We start from the raw sequence: 19,758 nt of genomic DNA, 5'->3' as shown, positions 1-19,758 counted from the left end.
GCACTTAATGTGCTATCCTAAGCAGATTTCTAAGCCCATTGACTTCATTGGGCTTAAAAGGTTACAACTACTTTGATTAGCAAAGAGACAAGTTGCTTTATATATTTAAAAATCAAAAGAAGGCTTTGAATTCTCTTTATTGAAATGGAGCATCCTACAAGTCACAGTCAAGAATTATGTACAATTATGTTTTCCATCCATGAGATGTAGTTGGTCACTTTAGTATACACACCATATAGGTGTGCCGCACCACATTCCATACCCCAGGAGACGATGCCACCCACAAACCACCTCCTGGTCTGAGAATCAAAAAAAATTAATGCCCCTCCACTGTCCCCACTGCAAGAATCTCTTCCCCCTTGGTCATAGCCAGCACAAAACATGTTTTCGGTCAATACAAGCGGCCTTCCCCCAATACTCTTGTTTGCAAATGCTTCTCTGCACTTCTCTGGGTCAATAACATCTAGCTCTGTGTATAGCAGGAAAACGGAAGGCCTCTCCTTCTCTGTTTTTCCCCAGCCAGCTACTGCTCCATTATCACTCCTGTTCACATGGAATCTACTTTCCTTTCCTGGTAAGCAAATGGGAGTGATGTTTGCGTTAATGGGAACTTTGTGCTTCAGTTTAATCAAAGCAATATCGTGGTCAAAGTTGATGCCGTCGTTCCTGAATCCTTCGTGGACAAAAACAGATTCTGCCTCAGCTTGATGGTGAAGAGTGGCTCGTTTGTTCACCATACCCATTTTCAGGGTCAGGGAGGAGGCCTCTGCTGGATCGGCGATGACATGAGCCGCTGTTAAAATCCAGTTGTCGTACAAAAGGGCGCCACCCCCTGTTACTCCTTGTCTGTCGGTAATCAGAACTTGCCAAGGGAACTGCCCGGGCTTTGCCCTCTTTCCACCAAATATGCGTTTCAGAGGTTTCGAATGTTGGACACCACAGACTAAAGGAAGAATTGTAGTGTTAGGCTCTTGTTAAAAGTTACATTTCCAAACCAAGCCCTAAATATGTACATAATTCACAGTGGGTAGCCGTGTTAGTCTGTCTGCAGTAGTAGAAAAGAGCAAGAGTCCAGTAGCACCTTAAAGACTAACAAAAATATTTTCTGGCAGGGTATGAGCTTTCGTGAGCCACAGCTCACTTCTTCAGATACAGCTAGAATGTACAGTTAGGGCAGGGGGTGATAGCATGATCCTCTCTCTGTTACCACCCCCACCTATAAAACAAAACGCACACATTGTCATTCACCCTATCAGGTAGGAGGGACCCTTGTCTTACCTGTTTGGGATGGCAGTTTATGAGTATGAAATGTGATCTGGAGTATTCAAGTATATCATCCCCTTCCCCAACAACATTTAATTACATCCTAAGAGGGGTGTGTACTTGACTATTGTACAAGCATTTACAACATGGAGATATGTCAGGACTTTAGTATATCAATGGCTATGAGAAATAGAATAGAATAGAATTGCACCCTTCTAAGGACAGTGGGCAAAATTCAAAGATGGTAGCACCTAGGAGCCCAACAAAAAATTTCCGGAGGTTTTTTTTTTTTGTTAATCATGGAAGTATCATGGAAACGAGACTGTTCCAGACTTAGAACAGTAGCAACAAAAAATGGAAGAATTTGCGGTGATGGCCAGACTAACCAAGATCCTGAAAGAAAGAACGATCGATGACTCACAGAAGAAATAGGAATGCTATTTTGAATATGCTAACTAGAAAGAATAAAAATTTAAAAGAGATAGAAAATAATAGTCATATATTTTGAACAAGTTATAGATAAAGATAAATTTAGAGTATAAACTTAGACAAGTTCAGTAATGTTTAAATATCATGACAATAGAATAATGTTTATGATATTGATTCCTGAAGTAAGCGCAAGATGTATGAATGGAAGTGTATGTATATGTTTGTTATCTTTTCTTTTGAAAATGTTAATAAAATATCTTTTAAAAATTTTTTTCTGGAGTATAAGCTTTCACCAGTCAAAGTTCACTTTGTCAGATGCAAAGTGATTGGCTTAGAAGCCATTTTGGATTAGAAGGGTGTATAACTAGGACTGCACTGTAGGTTTATCAGGGGTATTAGATGCATTTGTGAAATTGTAGGTTCATCAGGCTAGGCCTGTCTTTTATGAATTTATGTCACCCCACTTCAAAGCAGTCTAAACTAGTGGCCATAATTACATCTTGTGCCAGTCAGGTCCATAAATTAATTAACTGTTGTGTGATGTTCTCTTGTTTGGCTGTCTTGAATCTACTGCCCATTAGTGGCCCTGAGTTCCAGTACTGTTTTCTGAATTGTGGTGGGGAAAGGATGGAGCGGTTCATCTAATCCTCCCTCTTATCCTATGAAAGACAGTCCCATGGAAAGAAAGCACAAAGGGTGAGACGATATTTTAAATCTTGCATTTATCATTCAATATTGGAATATTCTTCCTGTTAATGAATAATACCTGTGTTCTGGTCAATTGTAACAAAATCATTGAAGCAGGTGGCCTTGCCTGGCTTATCTGTTCTGTACATTACCTGGCGCACAGACAGGAAGTGCTTTCTTCCCATTGGAATCTCTCCAGTAGCCATCATGGGCACACCTGTAGCGACCTGTATAAAAAATTCAGTCAGCATAACTGGCAATTGCAAAGCAGTGCCACAAAGTCTGGCTGGTTGCTACAAATTAGTGTGAGATCCAACCCCTCCTTACACCTCTATCTTCTTACCATTTGTGTCTGGTGTGCAATTCATGTGAATACCATCTTCCTGTCTCAAAAGTCCCCTAATGCAAACAATGCTTTTTGTTCTTGAGCCATGTCTATGGTCTCGCTATGTCTTGCTCCCGCCAAACATTTAAAATTGACCACCTTGGTATGCTGCTTTTTCTCCAAGGAGCTTGGAGCAGAATACATGTCGTTAAACCATTTTCATCCACCTCACTGGAATTAAGAAAGCATCACTTCTCACCAAAGGGATGTTAGTAAATATGATATCCTTGCAACTAGATCCCATGTATATTGAATTGGAAACAAGTACCACTTGTCAAAGCTTTTTCTGTGTACATGTGCATCATCTGTGAAAGGATCCTCTTACCAGAACTTCCTGCTTTTAGTTCATGGAAGGAATCTTCGCAATTATATTCAATCACAGCTTGGTAGATGTTAACATCGACTTGTGTGGCATACACAACGGTACCACTGGCTATGTCCTCTGGCGGCCCGCAGTCCACAACTGGAAAGAGTGAGCAACTGTTGAAAAAAATACCCTGCAAGACTGGGTGAGAGAAATCTTGAAGAGAGTCACTGGTGTTCAGGAAGTCTCCCCCTACAATGATGCAACATGGCATCGTGCTGGTAATAGCGTATTCTCGTACCTTCACCCTTTGCCGTGGGGTATTTGCCAAGCACGCCTACTGTATGTGGACTTTTAGTTTGACACTAGCACCAAATGGAGACATGAGAAGTAGTATTCAGGAGTGGATGTGCCTGTGTTTTGCAAGGGGGGGTATGCGCATCCCCTCCAAGGCAGATTGAAGTATGCATGTTCACTGCTGGAGTATCAGTGCAGGCTGTGTGTCAGTGCTGTGCGTGTGAACATGGGGGCCTGCTTCAGTCAAGCCAGCAGACTTCAGCCATGAAAATCCTGAGTGTGCGTGTCTTTTTAAAAATTATGATCTGCAACTTGTTCCTGTAAAATTCCTCTTAAGTAATTCTTCTGGCAGAGAAATATTTATGGTGGAGAGGGATGGCAACAGCTTGAGCTGTAAGGCGTGCTAATGTTGTGACCTAAAGCAGAATATTTTGCTGGCACACCAGCTAAGTTGTGACTAATGTCCCAGTAGCTCTTGGCAGCATCCGATGCAGGATATTAGCACCACGTAGATAAAACTGTTATGGAATGTGCCACTAGGATAAGGTTATTTCCCCCCCCCCCAACCCCAGTTTGGGAACTCTGCCTGCTCATCAGCGATATAACCTGAGAAAGCCTTGCTGGATCATACCAATGGCCCATCCAGTCTAATACCGGTATCTTGTTCCCTTACAATGGCCATCCAAATGGGTCAAGAAAGTGCAAAGAAACTGAACCGTCCTCTGTTGCTGCCCCCCAGCAACTGGTTTTCAAAAGATTTCTACCTCAGGGTGTAGATTTAATTTAGCCCCTGTGCCTAATAGCCATCAGTGAGCTGATACTCTGTGAATTTGTTTAATCTCATTTTAACTAAGCTAGAGACAGTTCCCCTTACTACATCGCAGATTGGTGTGGAATGGGATTAGGTGAAGGAATCGGAGTATACACTGTTATGTGTGTGGCTCTTGGCATAAGGTAGGAATCTTGGAGAGAGTAATTGGGTGTGTGTGTTAGGATGGTGCTAGGATGTTGAGGTTGGTAAATCCGTTATATTGCGAGGGAGTGAAACACAAAATAGGGGTGTGTGAGCTGTGGTTGTGGTCTCAGCTATACAGACAACTATGGCCAGCTGTGTATTGCTTGTCAGCCATTGACCCGGCTGTTGAAGTGGGCTGCAAGTGGAATGTAAAATGGTGTCAAGTCAGTACAGGTCAAGATAATGAGAAGCAAGCAGATGAGGAGAGAGGCCAGGGCGAGGATGGGAACTTGAGCAAGGGGACTCGCCAGCCTTCAAGAAATGTCTCCGCTCTAATAGCGGGTAGTAACTTTTTGCTTTTAAACAATGGGATTGTAGCCATCAGACAGCCCAGCATGACAAGTTTACTGTGGGGGCCACATCACAGCTTTCCCTATACTTCTAGGGTAGCCATTTTTTCTTTAGTTCCTTTCATCAAGGCTCCTGCTCTTTTACCAGATGTGACAAATAGAAACCTGAGAAGTGAATCTTCCCTGTCAGTTGTACTTCCATGCTAGGAAAAGCTGCACAGGTTGAACTTCTGACAGCCATGTGGCTAATAAAGGTTCTGACTGCCATGCAGCTAATAAGGGCACTGAATGTGGCAGCTTCTTAACAGTGTTGTCGCACCTAAGCCAGGGAACCCATTGGTCTGAGCTGCCACAGAACATTCCCATTAAAGCGAGTTTCATTCTGCTTCAGCTCAAACATGCATTTACTCCCCACATTTCCTACTTTTTCTAAAATGAAAGAGCTTCATGGTGTCAAACAATATGGATCCCCACAAGAAATGATTAAACTGGTAATCTAACTAGCTATCACGAATGCAAAGATTCCCCCCTCCTCAAAGATCTGTTAACATTGACGTACTGGTACACTGAGCCATTGGCTTATTCCAGGATCCGTCCTTTTGACATGTCGCTGTGAAGGATTTCACAATCAGCTCATTCTGTAGTGTTGGGTGGGGGGAACGGAAAGGAAAACACAAATCCATTAATTTTGTTTCCCCTTGAAAACAATCATGGGGCTGACAGCCCGAATGGATGTTCCTCAGCGGGGGGAAATGGTTAGTACAGTCTGTAAATGTGCCTTTGCCGCTGGTTATCAATAACGATGATTATAAGGCTGAGGGAGCTAGCTGTTTCTGGAGCCGAGAAGGGCGGAAATCCAGCTGCTATACCAGAGGCTCTCGGAGAGCCATATTCACATTGACTGTCCACTGGAAGAGCCACACGACTCCTGCATGCTCCGTGCACCACCCTGCCAAACCACACACAATCATGTAAGATGTAGCTATTAAATACCTAATTACGTCTTAATTACCAGAGTACCTCTGAGCATGCTGGAATCTGTCTCCACTGCTGCTGAACCTTAGCCCATTCTTGGGTCTCTGGAATGAGGGGAAGGGAGAAGGAGCTTCCTTCTCTGCCTTCCTGCTCTCCCTCTCAGCATGAGTTACAATAGCTCAGGTGAGAGAGCAGGTGCCAAGGAGGAGAGCAAGCCAGCTGTGGAGAAAGGGGAAGAAGGTCACCACCATCACGGCGATGGCTGTGCTGTCTTGCGACTAGTTTGCTGTCTTCCCGACAGCCACCCAGGTGCTGGGGTGAGAGCATGGACTCTTGAGAGAAAGGTGTGGGTTGTCAGGGATGTTGGGCCTTACCTCTGCCGCCCAATTCTTGCCCAATTCCATGGAACGTGAGGTGGGGGCCACACTGGGAAAAGGTAACTTCAGGTGTAACTGTTTGTCAGGAGAGCCTATATTTCTAGGTGTTATGAGAAATTAAAAATACTTTTCACATGTAGAGTAAAGTTAATTCTGGATGTATCCAAGAGGGTCTTGTCATGCCATTGATCATTCTCCCATGCCCACTCAAGGCTGAAATTGTCCGCCTGTTGGGTATGTTAACTTGTGCTGGGTGGTGGTGGAAAGAGTTCTGAGAGAGAAATTGATTCTCAGAATGACTGCTTTGGCGCATTTAGTAAATATGCAATCCACAAGTATATATGAGAAAAACAAGGAGCTTTAGATTTACCTACTTCCAAGAGTGCATAGCCAACACTGCAGGTGAGACTATAAGACTCTTTCATGAAATATTTTGCTTGTATTGGTTGGATCCGTCCATGGGGTGGCGCTTGAGGGATGGGGCACGGCAAAGCTGCAGAGAGAGAAACATTTGTTATTTGAGAAAGTGGACTCAGAACTCTGTATGCACACCAAATGCCACAGGCTGTCTTTCCCGTGTGTCCTGCTGATCATGGAAATGGAATTGTGATAGTTTTGCAGCTTTAACATAGCAGGCTGCTAGGAGAATGTATGGCCCTCCTATTCACATTACAAACAGATTGGTTTGTCGTAGCTTGCCCTGGAGAATCCTGGGAACTCTTGTTCAGAGAGGGTGCTAAGAATTCCCTTAGAGCAGCGTTTGTCATACTTCTTCAAAGTTTCTATTTCGCTTCTGAACCTCCTTTACCTCTTTCCCAACCTGGACACCAATAGTTCCTTGCAGAGGTGTGGGTTTCGTACACTGGGATGTATCCTACTATTTCGTACAAGGCTCTCTAGGCTGTAGAACTACTACCCTAAGAGCCAGCGTGGTGTAGTGGTTAAGAACTGTGGTTTGGGGCAGTGGACTTTAATCTGGAGAACCAGGTTTGATTCCCCACTCCTCCACATGAGCGGCGGATGCTAATCTGGTGAACCGGGTTGGTTTCCTACTCCTCCACATGGAGCCAGCTGGGTGACTTTGGGCTAGTCACAGCTCTCTTAGAGCTCTCTCAGCCCCACCTACCTCACAGGGTGTCTGTTGTGGGGAGGAGAAGGGAAGGAGATTGTGAGCCGGTTTGATTCTCCCTTAAGTGGTAGAGAAAGTCGGCATATAAAAACCAACTCTTCTTCTAACACTGTCTCCAGAAAAGGAATACAGCCAGACACCTCTGACCCTCCTCCTAAAACCAAATTTTGTGTACCGTTATTAGGACAAAGTAGTAACTGGAATCCTGTTGGGATAATGAGGATAATAAGGAAGCAAAGGTGCAAATCCAATATGGATCAGCAAGGGGCTATTTAAACCACTCGTATCTTGGCTGTGGGGGAAGGAGGGCTCCACCCACCTCAGAATCCTATACCTCTGGAGCTTTGTGATCCCCCCATTTTATTTTTGACTAGCAGGGGCATTTTTTTTTGTACATGACGCATACGAAAGCAATATCCTTCACCTCACCTGCGGTCCGAAGTGTGGCAGTCTACCCTACAACCTCGTGATTCTGTCACCCCATTCTGCACGTGAGAAAGGAGTCTTGAGATCTGTCCTTGGAAATCACCGAGCTCCACCGTTGCCTTCTGCACATTCCAAATGACCTACCTGTAGTTGTGTATTTGATTTTCCATCCAGCGTGAGCTCCAGACGAGTCTGTGGTGAACTGGATATCCACAATGTGGCTGCGTGTTTCGATTTTTGGAGGGAGGCTGTCCCCACAGAATGGACCAAATGCTGCCTTGGGTGTCTTAATCTGAAGAAAAGAAAGGAAGAGCGTAAACCCTTGCTGTGCCCCTCCTGCAACATGAGGCGTGACTATTAATTTAGAACATTTATACCCTGCTTGGCACCTAAAGTAGGGTTTGCCAAGTCCCTCTTCCCTATCGGCAGGAGGTTTTGGGGGCAAAGCCTGAGGAGGGTGGGGTTTGGGGAGGGACCAATGCCATAGAGTCCAATTGCCAAAGCGGCCATTTTCTCCAGGTGAACTGATCTCTGTTGGCTGGAGCTCAGTTGTAATGACAGGAGCCAGCGTAGTGTAGTGGTTAAGGGTGGCAGACTCTAATCTGGAGAACCAGGTTTGATTCCCCACTCTTCCATATGAAGCCTGCTGGGCAACCTTGGGCCAATCACAGTTGTCTCTGAGCTCTCAGCCCCACCTACCTCACAAGGCTCCTGTTGTGGTGGGAGGGAAGGGAAGGTGATCGTAAGCTGCTTTGAGGCTCATTATGGTAGAGAAAAGTAGGGTATAAAAACCAATTCTTTTTTTCTTCTTCTTGAGTCAGGTAATGAATCCCAAGGCCAATTAGAGGGCAAAGTGAAGGATTTCCTTGGAGGAGGAGGATAACTGATTTAAGAAATTCTAATCAGTGATTCAGGGCAACAAATGATTGGAAAATCAAATAAAAGAATTTATCAGGATAAATGTGATCCTTAAGAGAGCAGATGGAAGGGACGTGACTGTCTCTTGTTGGCGCCATTGACTAGACCTGGACGACAGAGATCCATCAAACGACTTCAGTTGGTGCGATCCTTTCTTCCCTTCCAAATATTTTTTGTGTTCTGCTGGCACTATGGACACATTCTCTCATATCCTGACCTTTAAGGATCCCAGTTTCCCACTCTCTGTGCTATTCTCACAACAATGCTATGAGGTAGGTTAAGGAGGAGGGATTGGTTCGAGGTCACCCACTGATCTTCATGACAGAGTGGATTTAAGTATTTTTATACATTCCTTTGTGATCCTTACAGTTGCACTATAAAGTAATCCGGTACCCTATAGTGCAAAATGGGGATGAGGTAAGAACTGAGAGAGAGTGACTTGCCTGTAGCCACTTCGTTTATAGTTTGGGAAATGTTTGAATCAGGGACTGCTTGATTTTGTCCACTACACAACACCGGTTTATATCCCCAGTCCTAGTCTGGCCGACTTTAACCTTGGTACCAGACTACTGGAGGACTTTGATTCATAGGGTCGCCATGAGACGGAAGCAACTTGATGGCACTTAACACATAACACACCAGACTACTATAAGATCATAACATGCACAAGAAATATTGGGCAGAGTATTCTCTGTGTGTGTATGTACACACACACACACACACATAAAACCTGTGAATGCCATCTTTTGTAGTAGTTGATAAGAGTGTCCAATGGGCAGGAGATGTCTGGGCTCTAGTACATACGTTAGACAGACCTGGAATGCAAATCCAACTGACCTTGAGGATGTCATATGGGCATGGCACTTCCGGATGGGTTTCGATTTCAAATTTCCCCACAAATTCCAGAATGACCATGTAGCCTTCTTCCACTTGAATGCCATAATTGCAGTGGGAGAGTTTTGGATACGGGTTGGGGTAATGTGGGCTGGAGAATTCTCCAAATCTTGCTGTCGATACCTTTTCTAGACAGTCAGCTGAAAGGAAGGGGGGAAACGCGGTTATCTTCAGGAATGCAAATGTGCCCATTTTTTTACTTCCTTAAACGACTTCTCCAAAATTGTGCCAGACTTCTAGGGATATATGCATATTTACTCAGTCCAGAATTCCCACCATTTTTTTAAAACTCAGAGGTGGCTGGCTGAGGGGAGGGAAACCTGTTCTATGTAAGAAAACTCAATGAACTTGTTACTTTTGATCTGAAAGGCTTGGCTAATCTCCAATATTAATTATTTCACTTGTACTTGCACAAATAACTCATAGGTAGCAAAAAATGCTACAGATCCACCCACAATAAACAATAAAAACAATAATAAAAATAGTTACTAAACTTCTAAAAGTTTGCTGGGAAAACTGTTGTGCAGTAATGATTAAAAGCGAGCTTAGCATCACTATTCAGGAGTATACCACCTTTGGATGTGGAGGTTCCATTTATCACTGAGCAGTTGTGGGTGGATCTGTCTTCCCCTGACTTGGTCAATCCCCTTTTAAAAGCTGTCTAAACTAGAGGCTGTTGCTACATATATAGCAGTAAATTCCATGAGTTAATAATATGTTAGGTGAAGGAGGACTTCAACTTATTGCTAGTCGGTGACCCCCAGGTTCTAGTATTATGCAAAAGGAAGTAAATGTTCACCCTCCCTATACTGTTCACACTTTTATAAGCCACTGGGTGCCTTCTGTCAGTCATTTGTTGAATCCAAGCTCTCCACATGCCCTAGCCATTCCACAGAAGAAAGTAGTCCATCCCTTGCTTGCTCAGGGGGCCAACAGCGGCCAATCCTTGCTTTAAACTGTTCATAGCTGTAGATCCCTCTGTGTATCCAGCTGCTTTTAACACGTACACTGCAGATGTCCTTGCACCTAAACAAAAGCCTTCTCTTTACATGTTCAGGCCGTGCCACAATTCTGATCATAGCCACCTGCCTCTTTCCTTCCCAAAGCCTCCAAGTCATGAGTCATTCATAACCTAAGAAAGGCCATGATGGATCAGACCAAGGCCCCTCAAGTCCAGCAGTCTGTTCACACAGTGGCCAACTAGATGCCTCTAGGAAGCCCACAAACAAGACAACTGCAGCAGCACAATCTTGCCTGTGTTCCACAGTGCCTAATATATTAGGCATGCTCCTCTGATTCTGGAGAGAATAGGTATGCACCATGACTAGTATCCAACATAAGAACATAAGAGAGGCCCTGCTGGATCAGACCCAGGCCCATCAAGTCCAGCAGTCAGTTCACACAGTGGCCAACCAGGTGCCTCTAGGAAGCCACAAACAAGACTGCAGCAGCACCATCCTGCCTGTGTTCCACAGCACCTAATATAATAGGCATGCTCCTCTGATACTAGATAGAATAGGTATGCAGCATGACCAGTATCCATTTTAACTAACAGCCATGAATACCCCTTTCCTCCATGAATATGTCCACTCCCCTCTTAAAGCTAGTAGCTATGAATGCCCCTCTCCTCCATGAAAATGTCCACTCCCCACTTAAAGCCTTCCAAGTTGGCAGCCATCACCACATCCTGGGGCAGGGAATTCCACAATTTAACTATGCATTGTGTGAAGAAATACTTCCTTTTGTCAGTTTTGGCTGCTTTCTTGGTTGTCAGACACGTAGGAGTGGAAATTATCTTCATTTGGCAAAATCCCCCTGTAACCCTTGCTGGGTATGCCTGGAGCCACAGCTGCTCCTGCGGGCAACAACAGGCAGGATCAGTCAGTTCCTGAGCGCCTGGAGGATCTTTGCTTCTTGACATGCTTGGTTCTAACTGGGCCCGGGTGTTGCTCACTGCCAGTGGGAGATCGCACCAGCATGCTTCCTCAACTAATTTATGGAGGAGGATAAAACCTTGAAATCCACCCTTGGAATATTTGTTTGCCATCACAGATGACTCAAAATCTGAAAAGCACTTCGCTTTCAAGGCTCCCCTCCGGTTTCCTGTCTTAACAATTTGCTTTCCAATCTAAACTCGGACAGAAGGGAAAGAGTGATGCTAGCTGGGTTACCCCACTTTTCTTTTAGAGCCTATTCTTTTATCCCATCTCCTCCCAACTAAACAGCCAGTCCTTGCCGTTCCACCTTTGGTGCTACAGAGCATGGTGGTGCCATTTAAGAGTGCAGCGTGGGCTCAATTTGTTTGCTGTAGACCTCAATGAACAGAAGTTACAGATAAGTGCAACTCTGTTTTCTCTGTCCACAGATACTCCATTAGCTGGCACATGTCGGAGGCCTCGGGATTTGTGCTTTCCCCTTTGGTCATAGAATTAGCCTTGCTGACAGATGGCCATCTAGCCTCTGCTTAAAAACCTCCAGGGAAGGAGAGCTTACCACCTCCTGAGGAAGCCTGTTCCACTGAGGAACTGCTGTAATGGTTAGAAAATTCTTTCTAATGTCTACACGGAAACGTCTTTGATTTAACTTCAACCCGTTGGTTCTGGTCTGACCTTCTGGGGCAACAGAAAACAACTCGGCACCGTCCTCTATATGACAGCCCTTCAAGTACTTGAAGAGGGTTATATCACCTCTCAGTCTTCTCCTGTGCAGGCTAAACATACCCCGCTCCTTCAACCTTTCCTCATAGGACTTGGTCTCCAGACCCCTCACCATCTTTGTTACTCTCCTCTGGACACATTCCAGCTTGTCTACTTCCTTTGCCACAACGAATGTGTTAGCTGGGGTGGGACGGTAAGGGGAGGAAATGCACTGTGGCTATTGAGAACAAATGTTCCAGTTGCGATCATAACAATGGAACATTTTAGAACAGGTTCTTCTTTGCCATTTAATATCTGTCTATATGTGACCACAGGGAGCTGCTTTTATTACGGTCTGTATTTTTATTTCACAGATCTGCAAGCAACAGAAATCTATAAAAAAAATGTCAAAAGATGGCTTGCACAAGCAGAATGGGGTCATTTTTCATGAAGCCCTTGGCTGTAAACTCCGCCTGGGCTTTAGGGGCATTCAATTATGCCTGGGTCTATATTTTTATTCGAGGTACAGCTCACTGCCCGCTAGAGACTTGAACTTGGGGAAATGAGCCCCTCTCAACTTGTGAACTCCTGATGGCTGGATCATTAGGTCTGAAATTAAGAAGAAGCGGTAAATCCTACTACTGAGCAACTGAAAGGTACTGAGAATGGAAATAAACGGAGAGCTTCCATGGCTTTACCATTTCAAAGTGCAGGTAGAGGGCGACTGCATGTAAATGTTTTCCCATGTTTAAAAATAAATCCCTCCATGCATGCAAAAAGTTATCAGAAAAAACAAACAAAAAACAAACAGCCTAATGTCCTTTGCCTGGACATTGTATTTTTCTATTTACGAAGAGGTTTTTCCCCCCATTACTGGGGGAAGCATTTAAACACCTGCAGTCTGAAATGGCATTTTAGACTCAGTTCATCTCACCGACAGTAGCATGAGGCCAATTCCTTATAGTGAGATAATGTATTGCTCCACGGGCAATTCCAGGTTTGGGGGCAGACTGTTAATCCTCCTTCTTGCCCACCCATCCATGTTGCCCCCACATGCCTGTGCATCCTTCTGCCCACCCTCAAGCTCTATCATCACCTGCAGTCACAGATGCCCACACTAGTGGGTACAGCTAGAAGCCCCACTGCCATGGCCACTATAAATGCTGACTCTCTGTGCACCACCCGCATGCGCTTCTCCATAGGGTTGCCAACCTCCAGGTACTAGCTGGAGATCTCATGCTATTACAACTGATCTCCAGCCAATAGAGATCAGTTCCCCTGGAGAAAATGACCGCTTTGGCAATTGGACTTTTTGGCAAATGGCATTGAAGTCCCCTCCCCAAACCCCACTCTCCTCAGGCTGTGCCCCAAAAACCTCCCAATGGTGGCGAAGAGGGACCTGACAACCCTACTTCTCCAGCAGGGCTAGGCCGCATATGCAACCGGGAGTACTGATGAGAAAGCGCTCACAAGCAGGCACTGGAAGGGTTTGAGTGCAGGCATCAGAGGAAATGTGTAAGTAGTAGTGTTGCCAGGTCCCTCTTTGCCACCAGCAGGAGGTTTTCGGGGTAGAGCCTGAGGAGGGCGGGGTTTGGGGAGGGGAGGGACTTCTATAAGGGTTGCCAACCTGCAGGTAGTAGCTGGAGCTCTCCTGCTATTACAACTGATCTCCAGCCTGTAGAGATCGGTTCGCCAGGAGAAAATGGCCGTTTGGCAATTGGATTCTATGGCATAGAAGCCCCTCCCCTCTCCAAACCCCACCCTCAGGCTCCGCCCTAAAAACCTCCAGTTGGTGGCAAAGACGGACCTGGCAACCCTAACTTCAATGTCATAGAGTCCAATTGCTAAAGCAGCCATTTTCTCCAGGTGAACTGATCTCTATCAGCTGGAGATCAGTTGTAATAGTAGAAGATCTCCAGCTAGTACCTGGAGGTTGGCAACCCTAGTGAGTAGGGAGTCAGCCGCAGTGGGCCCTGCCAAAATCCATGGGCCCCAGCAGCTGCCCGACCAGAGTATGCTAATGCCGGCCCTTTATTGCTCCCCTAAGCACTTAAAAGCAGGAACCACGTGAGGAGGGCTAGCGGTGCCATTTCTTTCCACCCATAAGTTGCTCTCCCTCTTAGTTGGATATTGGTGCAACTGGTACCTCACACACAGTTCCTGGATTAAAATGTAATCCCGGGGGTGGGGGGAATAACCGGGAAGCAGTTTTGCATGCCCCTGAATTAGTCCTCTACGAGAACAGGACTTAGAACATCTGTTAAGGATTTGCAAAGCCAGGAAATTTGTGTGCAAAGATAAGCAAAGCTTCTTTTGGGCTTTTTTTTTTTTGCATATAAAAGAGTTAAATCTGTCCTGTTTTTAGACCCTATGTGGAAGATGACGATTGCTGCCAGATTATATCTGGTGACGGCAAGGAGAATATTAGGGAAATTATGACAAACTCCATCGTTAGAGGCCTGGTCTGTCCTTGCACTAAGCAATGACTGTGCACTTGGGAATCCACTAAGTTAGGGTTTAGATGATTCACTGAGAGGATCCAGTCATAGACCTTCCCAGATGAGCAGCTGCATTAGTCTGCAGCAGCAAAATAAAGCTGGAGTCCGGCGGCACATTATAAAACTAACAAAATCCGTTCCAGCCGAAGCTTTCATGAGTCAGACCTTCCCAGCAGTTTTTAAATACAAATAGCATCTGTGGGGGGTCTGATCAGGAGCCACGCTGGTTGAAGAGTGGGCCTCTGCCTCTTCTAAATTGCCACCAGGAAGGTCAATAATCTCTCAGAACTGGATCGCCTAAAAGCCCTGTATAATCTGCGGATTTCCCTAAGCATATTGTGGCAATCTCTGTCAAGCCAAGGTTTATTCCTGGTTTGAACTGCAGGCCTTGAGAACGGCTCCTTCATGCGGAGTACATGCTCAAAGAGCTGGAGTATTTGCTCAAGAATTTCTAGCTGCCCAGAGAATGACGTCTCTCTGGTAAATTGGAGTACCGGTATATAACTCTGACACGTGCTGAAATAAAAGTAGGGTTGCCAGGTCCCTCTTTGCCACCGGTGGGAGGTTTTTTGGGTGGGGCCTGAGGAGGGCAGGGCTTGGGGAGGGGAGGGGTTTCAATGCCCTAGAGTCCAATGGCCAAAGCAGCCATTTTCTCCAGGTGAACTGATCTCTATCGGCTGGAGGTCAGTAGTAATAGCAGGAGATCTCCAGCTAGTACCTGGAGGTTGGCAACCCTAAGTAAAAGAGACTATAGGCCCAGAATGAAATAGAGTAGGAGGCAACCCTATTCCAATCCTATCCTAATTTTGAGGCTGTCGACCCAAGTTATGACACAACCCTTATCTGTGGTTCTATGATTGTACCTTCCTCCCTCCCTTCCAAGGCCTCGCAAAACAGCTCCGTTATCCAACCTGTGCTCCTTATCGGTAATTCACTTTACTCTTGGGGCTGCAAAGTAAAAATATTGCAGACTCCATAAAGCTTGGGGAAGAAGCAAGTAAAGCCATATTTTTTATTAACTGCAGGAAGCAGACTAGAAGGCAGGGGAACGAGGCAAGCTAGCCAACTGATCAAGCATAGCCCTCTGTTTAACTGCAGCGGGAAGCGATGGGCGGCTCAGCATTGAGTGTTGGCGCTTCTATCTCCATCTCTGCCTAAGCTGCGAAGAAGCGATTATATTTATTTCACGCTGGAAAATAAAGGAGGGAGGAGAGAGGGACCGAAAAGAAAAGGCCAGTGAATATCTGCCTTCCAGAATGAGTGCCAAAACAAACAAACAAATAAATAAAAACCTCAGATCTATGATTCAGTCTCAACTAAGACTTTAAGATGCAGTCCTCCCCACCCAAAGTGCCCTGGGAATTGTAGTTGAATGTGTGGCATTGGGATTGTGTGACAGAATCAGTACACTGAACAAGCTAAACGTCCCATGATTCTTTAGCAGAAGCCAAGCATATAAATTGTTAGATGCGTAAATCTACACAAAGAGTCCCAAATGGGATGCCATCTTCCTTTCACACCAAGCTAAAGTAACCACTAGCATTCTGCATGCAACCATGGGGTTTATCATGGTTTTAAATTGGGGTCCAAAGGTTTTAGCCTGGGTTATGGTCTGTGCTAAAAGAATAACATTCTGAGCTGGGGTATCTGAAATTCTACCCTGGTCGAAATCTGAATTTTATTCTCATTTATTTTATCCTTTTATACAACTGATTTTGCTTCTGTTCATCACCAAAAGCTGTGCTGGGGAACTGGCACCTCATCCCAGACTTCAGGAAATCTCCAGGCCCCTTCTCCAACCTCCAGAGATGTAACTTCACCCTAAATGTTTTGCACCTTATAATGGCAGCCATAAGGAGCAGGAGCTTGTTTTTTTGGGGGAGGGGGGTAATGAAACCTGAGATGTCAAGGATGCTGGATTCTGCACTCCTTGACACTCTCATCAGAAACCGTGTTGCCATTTTTCATGGGACAGACTCACCTTTGCAGGTTCTCTTGTTTCTGTGCAACACGTAGCCAATTTGACAGCTACAATAAAAACCACCCAGGTAATTGTGGCAATGATGGTCACAAATTGGCTCGCTGTCAACCAGCTGTTGACACTCGTCAATATCTGAGGGAGGGGAAAGGGAGAGAAGGTTACATTTATCCTGCCCAAAGTGAGATGAAGCTATTTTGTGGGGCAGGATTTACAGAAAGCACAATACCTTAGGTGGCTGCAAGCACAATACCTAGGTTGATAATGTGAATACGTGAAGGCATAATGTTGAAATCTGGTTTATTTTCCTTAAACAGGATTAGTAATGCATTTAAATGTGTGTGGGTTAAGTGCCATCAAGTCGCTTCTGACTCATGGTGACCCTATGAATGAAAGTCCTCCAAAATGTCCTATCTTTGACAGCCTTGCTCAGATCTTGCAAATTGAGGGTCGTGGCTTCCTTTATTGAGTCACTCAATCTCTTGTTGGGTCTTCCCCTTTTCTTGCTGCCCTGAACTTTTCCTAGCATGACTGTCTTTTCCAGTGACTCTTGTCTTCTCATAAGGTGACCAAAATAGGATAGTGCATTTAAATACATATTTTGATTTTTGGCAGTAAAACATAGTTTGTAAGTGGATCTTAAATCTAGGCAAGTTCAAGTTGTTGTTGTTGTTGTTATTTTCCTACCATGTTCTAAATATTCACAAGATGGTTCATGAGTTAAAAATACCCATCCAGCCCAAATAAAAATCAATCCCACCAAAGTGATCTAATAGAAGAGAGAACTCAAAACTATTATCTAAAGAATACCGGTAAGTCAATATGATAACTCACACTAGTTCAAGCACAGAGTCTCTGTTCGTGTCATTTACACTGCAGAAGACTCACATGCAACAAGATCTAGACAGAGCATAGCGGAGGGTCAGCATGCCTGCTCCTCCTATTGGTCCTGAAAAGGGAAAGCCCTCTTTCACCTCTCACCTTCAGCAGCGTAGAAAGCCTCAAAGCCAGTGAACCCCTTCTCATTTGAGTAGTCCGATCGGAAGGTCACCGCGAGGTTGTTGTCAAACGAGTGGTACGTCTTGTTTCCTGGGGCTTCCTCCGTGTCAGTGCTCTCATGACCACACAGGGTAGCCAAGACCTTCCCTCCAGACTGCATCTGTAATGCAGGTAAGAAGGTTGGTGGCGGTGAAGTGGAATTCAGTAACTTATTGAATATTTCTACGTTGCCTGTTCAGAGTCCTGCTCGAGGCAACTTAAAATTAAAGGCCACAGTATTAAAACACAAGCCATTGAACACAAGCAGCATAAAAACAATCCATGAAACAAAAGCAGACCAATTAAAAAGCTGATAAGACATAACCCCTAATTAAAACACTGGGTGAAAAGATGTGTTTTAGCCTAGCACCTAAAAGAAAGTAAAGTAGTCACCAGGCGAGCCTCAAGGGAGAGGGAATTCCAAAGGCGAGGGGCCACCACAGGAAATGCCCTATGTCTAGTCGCCACCTACCTCTCCTCTGAAGGTGGGGGCACATAGAGCAGGGCTTGAGAGGCAGATCTTAACTGGTGAGCTGGATAGTCCTTCAAGTTTCCACCACTGATGCCTTTTCCGTCTGTAAATGGCACCAGCCGGTCGACTTCTCAAAGGGCAATATGAGCAATTCTAGGCCTTATCTCCCCTGTCCTGCATAGTCCCAGACTAGCCTGATCTTGTCATACCTCAGAGGCTAAGAAGGGTTGGCCCTGGCTAGTATTCAGATGGGAGACCTCCAAGGAATACCAGGAGATACATGACGATGGGTAGCCGTGTTAGTCTGTCTGTAGCAGTAGAAAAGAGCAAGAGTCCAGTAGCAACTTGAAGGCTAACAAAATTTCCTGGTGGGGTATGAGCTTTCATGACTCATGACTCACGAAAGCTCATACCCTATCAGAAATTTTGTTAGTCTTTAAGGAATCCCAGGGTCGTGATGCAGAGGCAGGCAATGGCAAATCACCTCTGAATGTCTTTTGCCTTGAATATCCTATGGGAGTCACCGTAAGTCAGCTGTGACTTGATGGCAAAAATAAGGCCTTATCTGTCCTCTTAGTTCAAGGGGCCTTGAACTTGAGTCCTTGTGGAAGCTGGACTTCTACGTTGTTTCCTTGAAGACCTCTGGCCCTTTGGGACCAATTTATCTTAGTACATCCTTTTTGTCCTCTGTGGGTGATTAAAGAATGTGGATTTTTTCTAGAAGTGCTTTGGTGGATGTGGGATTCTCCCACCCCCCCCAAGTCTTTCATGATAAGATGAATATGCAAGAACTGAGTCACCAGATTAAACATGAGCCCTTTGCAAGTTCTCCTCTGGAAGTTGACTAGGATGGGTGTGAGACCAGTTGCTTTCCAGATCTACAGCAGCCCTTGATGTACTTTGTGGATTGGCTCAATGGCCACGTGAAACATCCCACTTATCTCACAACAGCTACATCTACCTTCACATAGTCGTATTCACACTGGAAAGACAACTCGAGGTTGAAGTGGGTAAAGTAGATGCGGATGGTGTAGCCTTCGGGCACGGTGATGTTCCACGTCCTCTCCTTGCTGTTGGGGTATATGTTTGGAAAGTCAGGAGACGCAAACCTCCCATACATTTTCTGTAGTTGGACAACGTCACTGAGCACCACATGGCAAAAGGCAACTAAGAAAAGACAAATCCTGTGGAAAAGAAAAATGAAGCTCATGCTGATTACTGGGCCAAGCTTATTTGCATTTCCCCCCCATTTATTTGAAAGGTATCCCACCTTTCCTTCTCAAGGCAACTCGCAAAAGAGTACCTGACAGGTATCCACAACAATAAACACACAATCCTGATAATAACATACCACTTAACCCCCAAGACCCCAAATTATTTCACCCTTCCCCACATGCACCAATTCTCCAGCTACGTACCCCAAACCATTGCTGAAAAGTCACATCTATTGACATTTTCATACACCTCTTTTGGAAGGTCAGCAGTGAAGAAACCCCCCTTATCTCTTGTAATCATAGAGTTGGAAGGGGGCATACAGGCCATTTAGTTCAGCCCCCTGCTCAATGCAGGATCAGCCTAGAGCATCCCCGACAAGTGTTTGTCCAGCCTCTGCTTCAAGACTGCCAGGGCGGGGGAACTCACCACCTCCCTAGGTAGCTAATTCCACTGTTGAACAACTCACTGTAAAACATCTTTTCCTAATATCCAGCCGGTACCTCTCCACTCACAATTTGTACTCATTCTTGTG

The 19,758-nt window shown here is 45.1% G+C and overlaps 1 protein-coding gene across 1 annotated transcript; it reads right to left on the bottom strand.

The window, feature by feature from the left end:
* Positions 1-167: 167 nt before the first annotated feature.
* On the bottom strand, positions 168-19,149 carry MASP2 (MBL associated serine protease 2). Its single transcript, XM_056865389.1, has 10 exons — positions 18,973-19,149; positions 17,483-17,660; positions 16,505-16,636; positions 9,333-9,529; positions 7,722-7,869; positions 6,397-6,515; positions 5,230-5,308; positions 3,090-3,227; positions 2,532-2,606; positions 168-943 (listed from the first exon to the last, which is right to left on the bottom strand). Exons 1-10 carry the CDS (start codon positions 19,129-19,131, stop codon positions 168-170), a joined length of 2,001 nt encoding a protein of 666 aa, XP_056721367.1. The 5' UTR covers positions 19,132-19,149.
* Positions 19,150-19,758: the final 609 nt, after the last annotated feature.

The sequence above is a fragment of the Euleptes europaea genome, chromosome 19, assembly GCF_029931775.1.
Source record: "Euleptes europaea isolate rEulEur1 chromosome 19, rEulEur1.hap1, whole genome shotgun sequence".
In the NCBI taxonomy this organism is placed as follows: domain Eukaryota; kingdom Metazoa; phylum Chordata; class Lepidosauria; order Squamata; family Sphaerodactylidae; genus Euleptes; species Euleptes europaea.
This window is presented reverse-complemented; position numbering and strand designations above follow the sequence as displayed.

Coding starts and splice junctions, on each gene's coding strand:
- MASP2 (XM_056865389.1), bottom strand. CDS start 19,131: ATGTATGGGAGGTTTGCGTCTCCTGACTTTCCAAACATATACCCCAAC. Junction 3,228..5,229: donor GCCAATGGCTCAGTGTACCA/GTACGTCAATGT, acceptor CACTCTTTCCAG/TTGTGGACTGCGGGCCGCCA. Junction 944..2,531: donor ACTTCCTGTCTGTGCGCCAG/GTAATGTACAGA, acceptor TTCTTCCTTTAG/TCTGTGGTGTCCAACATTCG.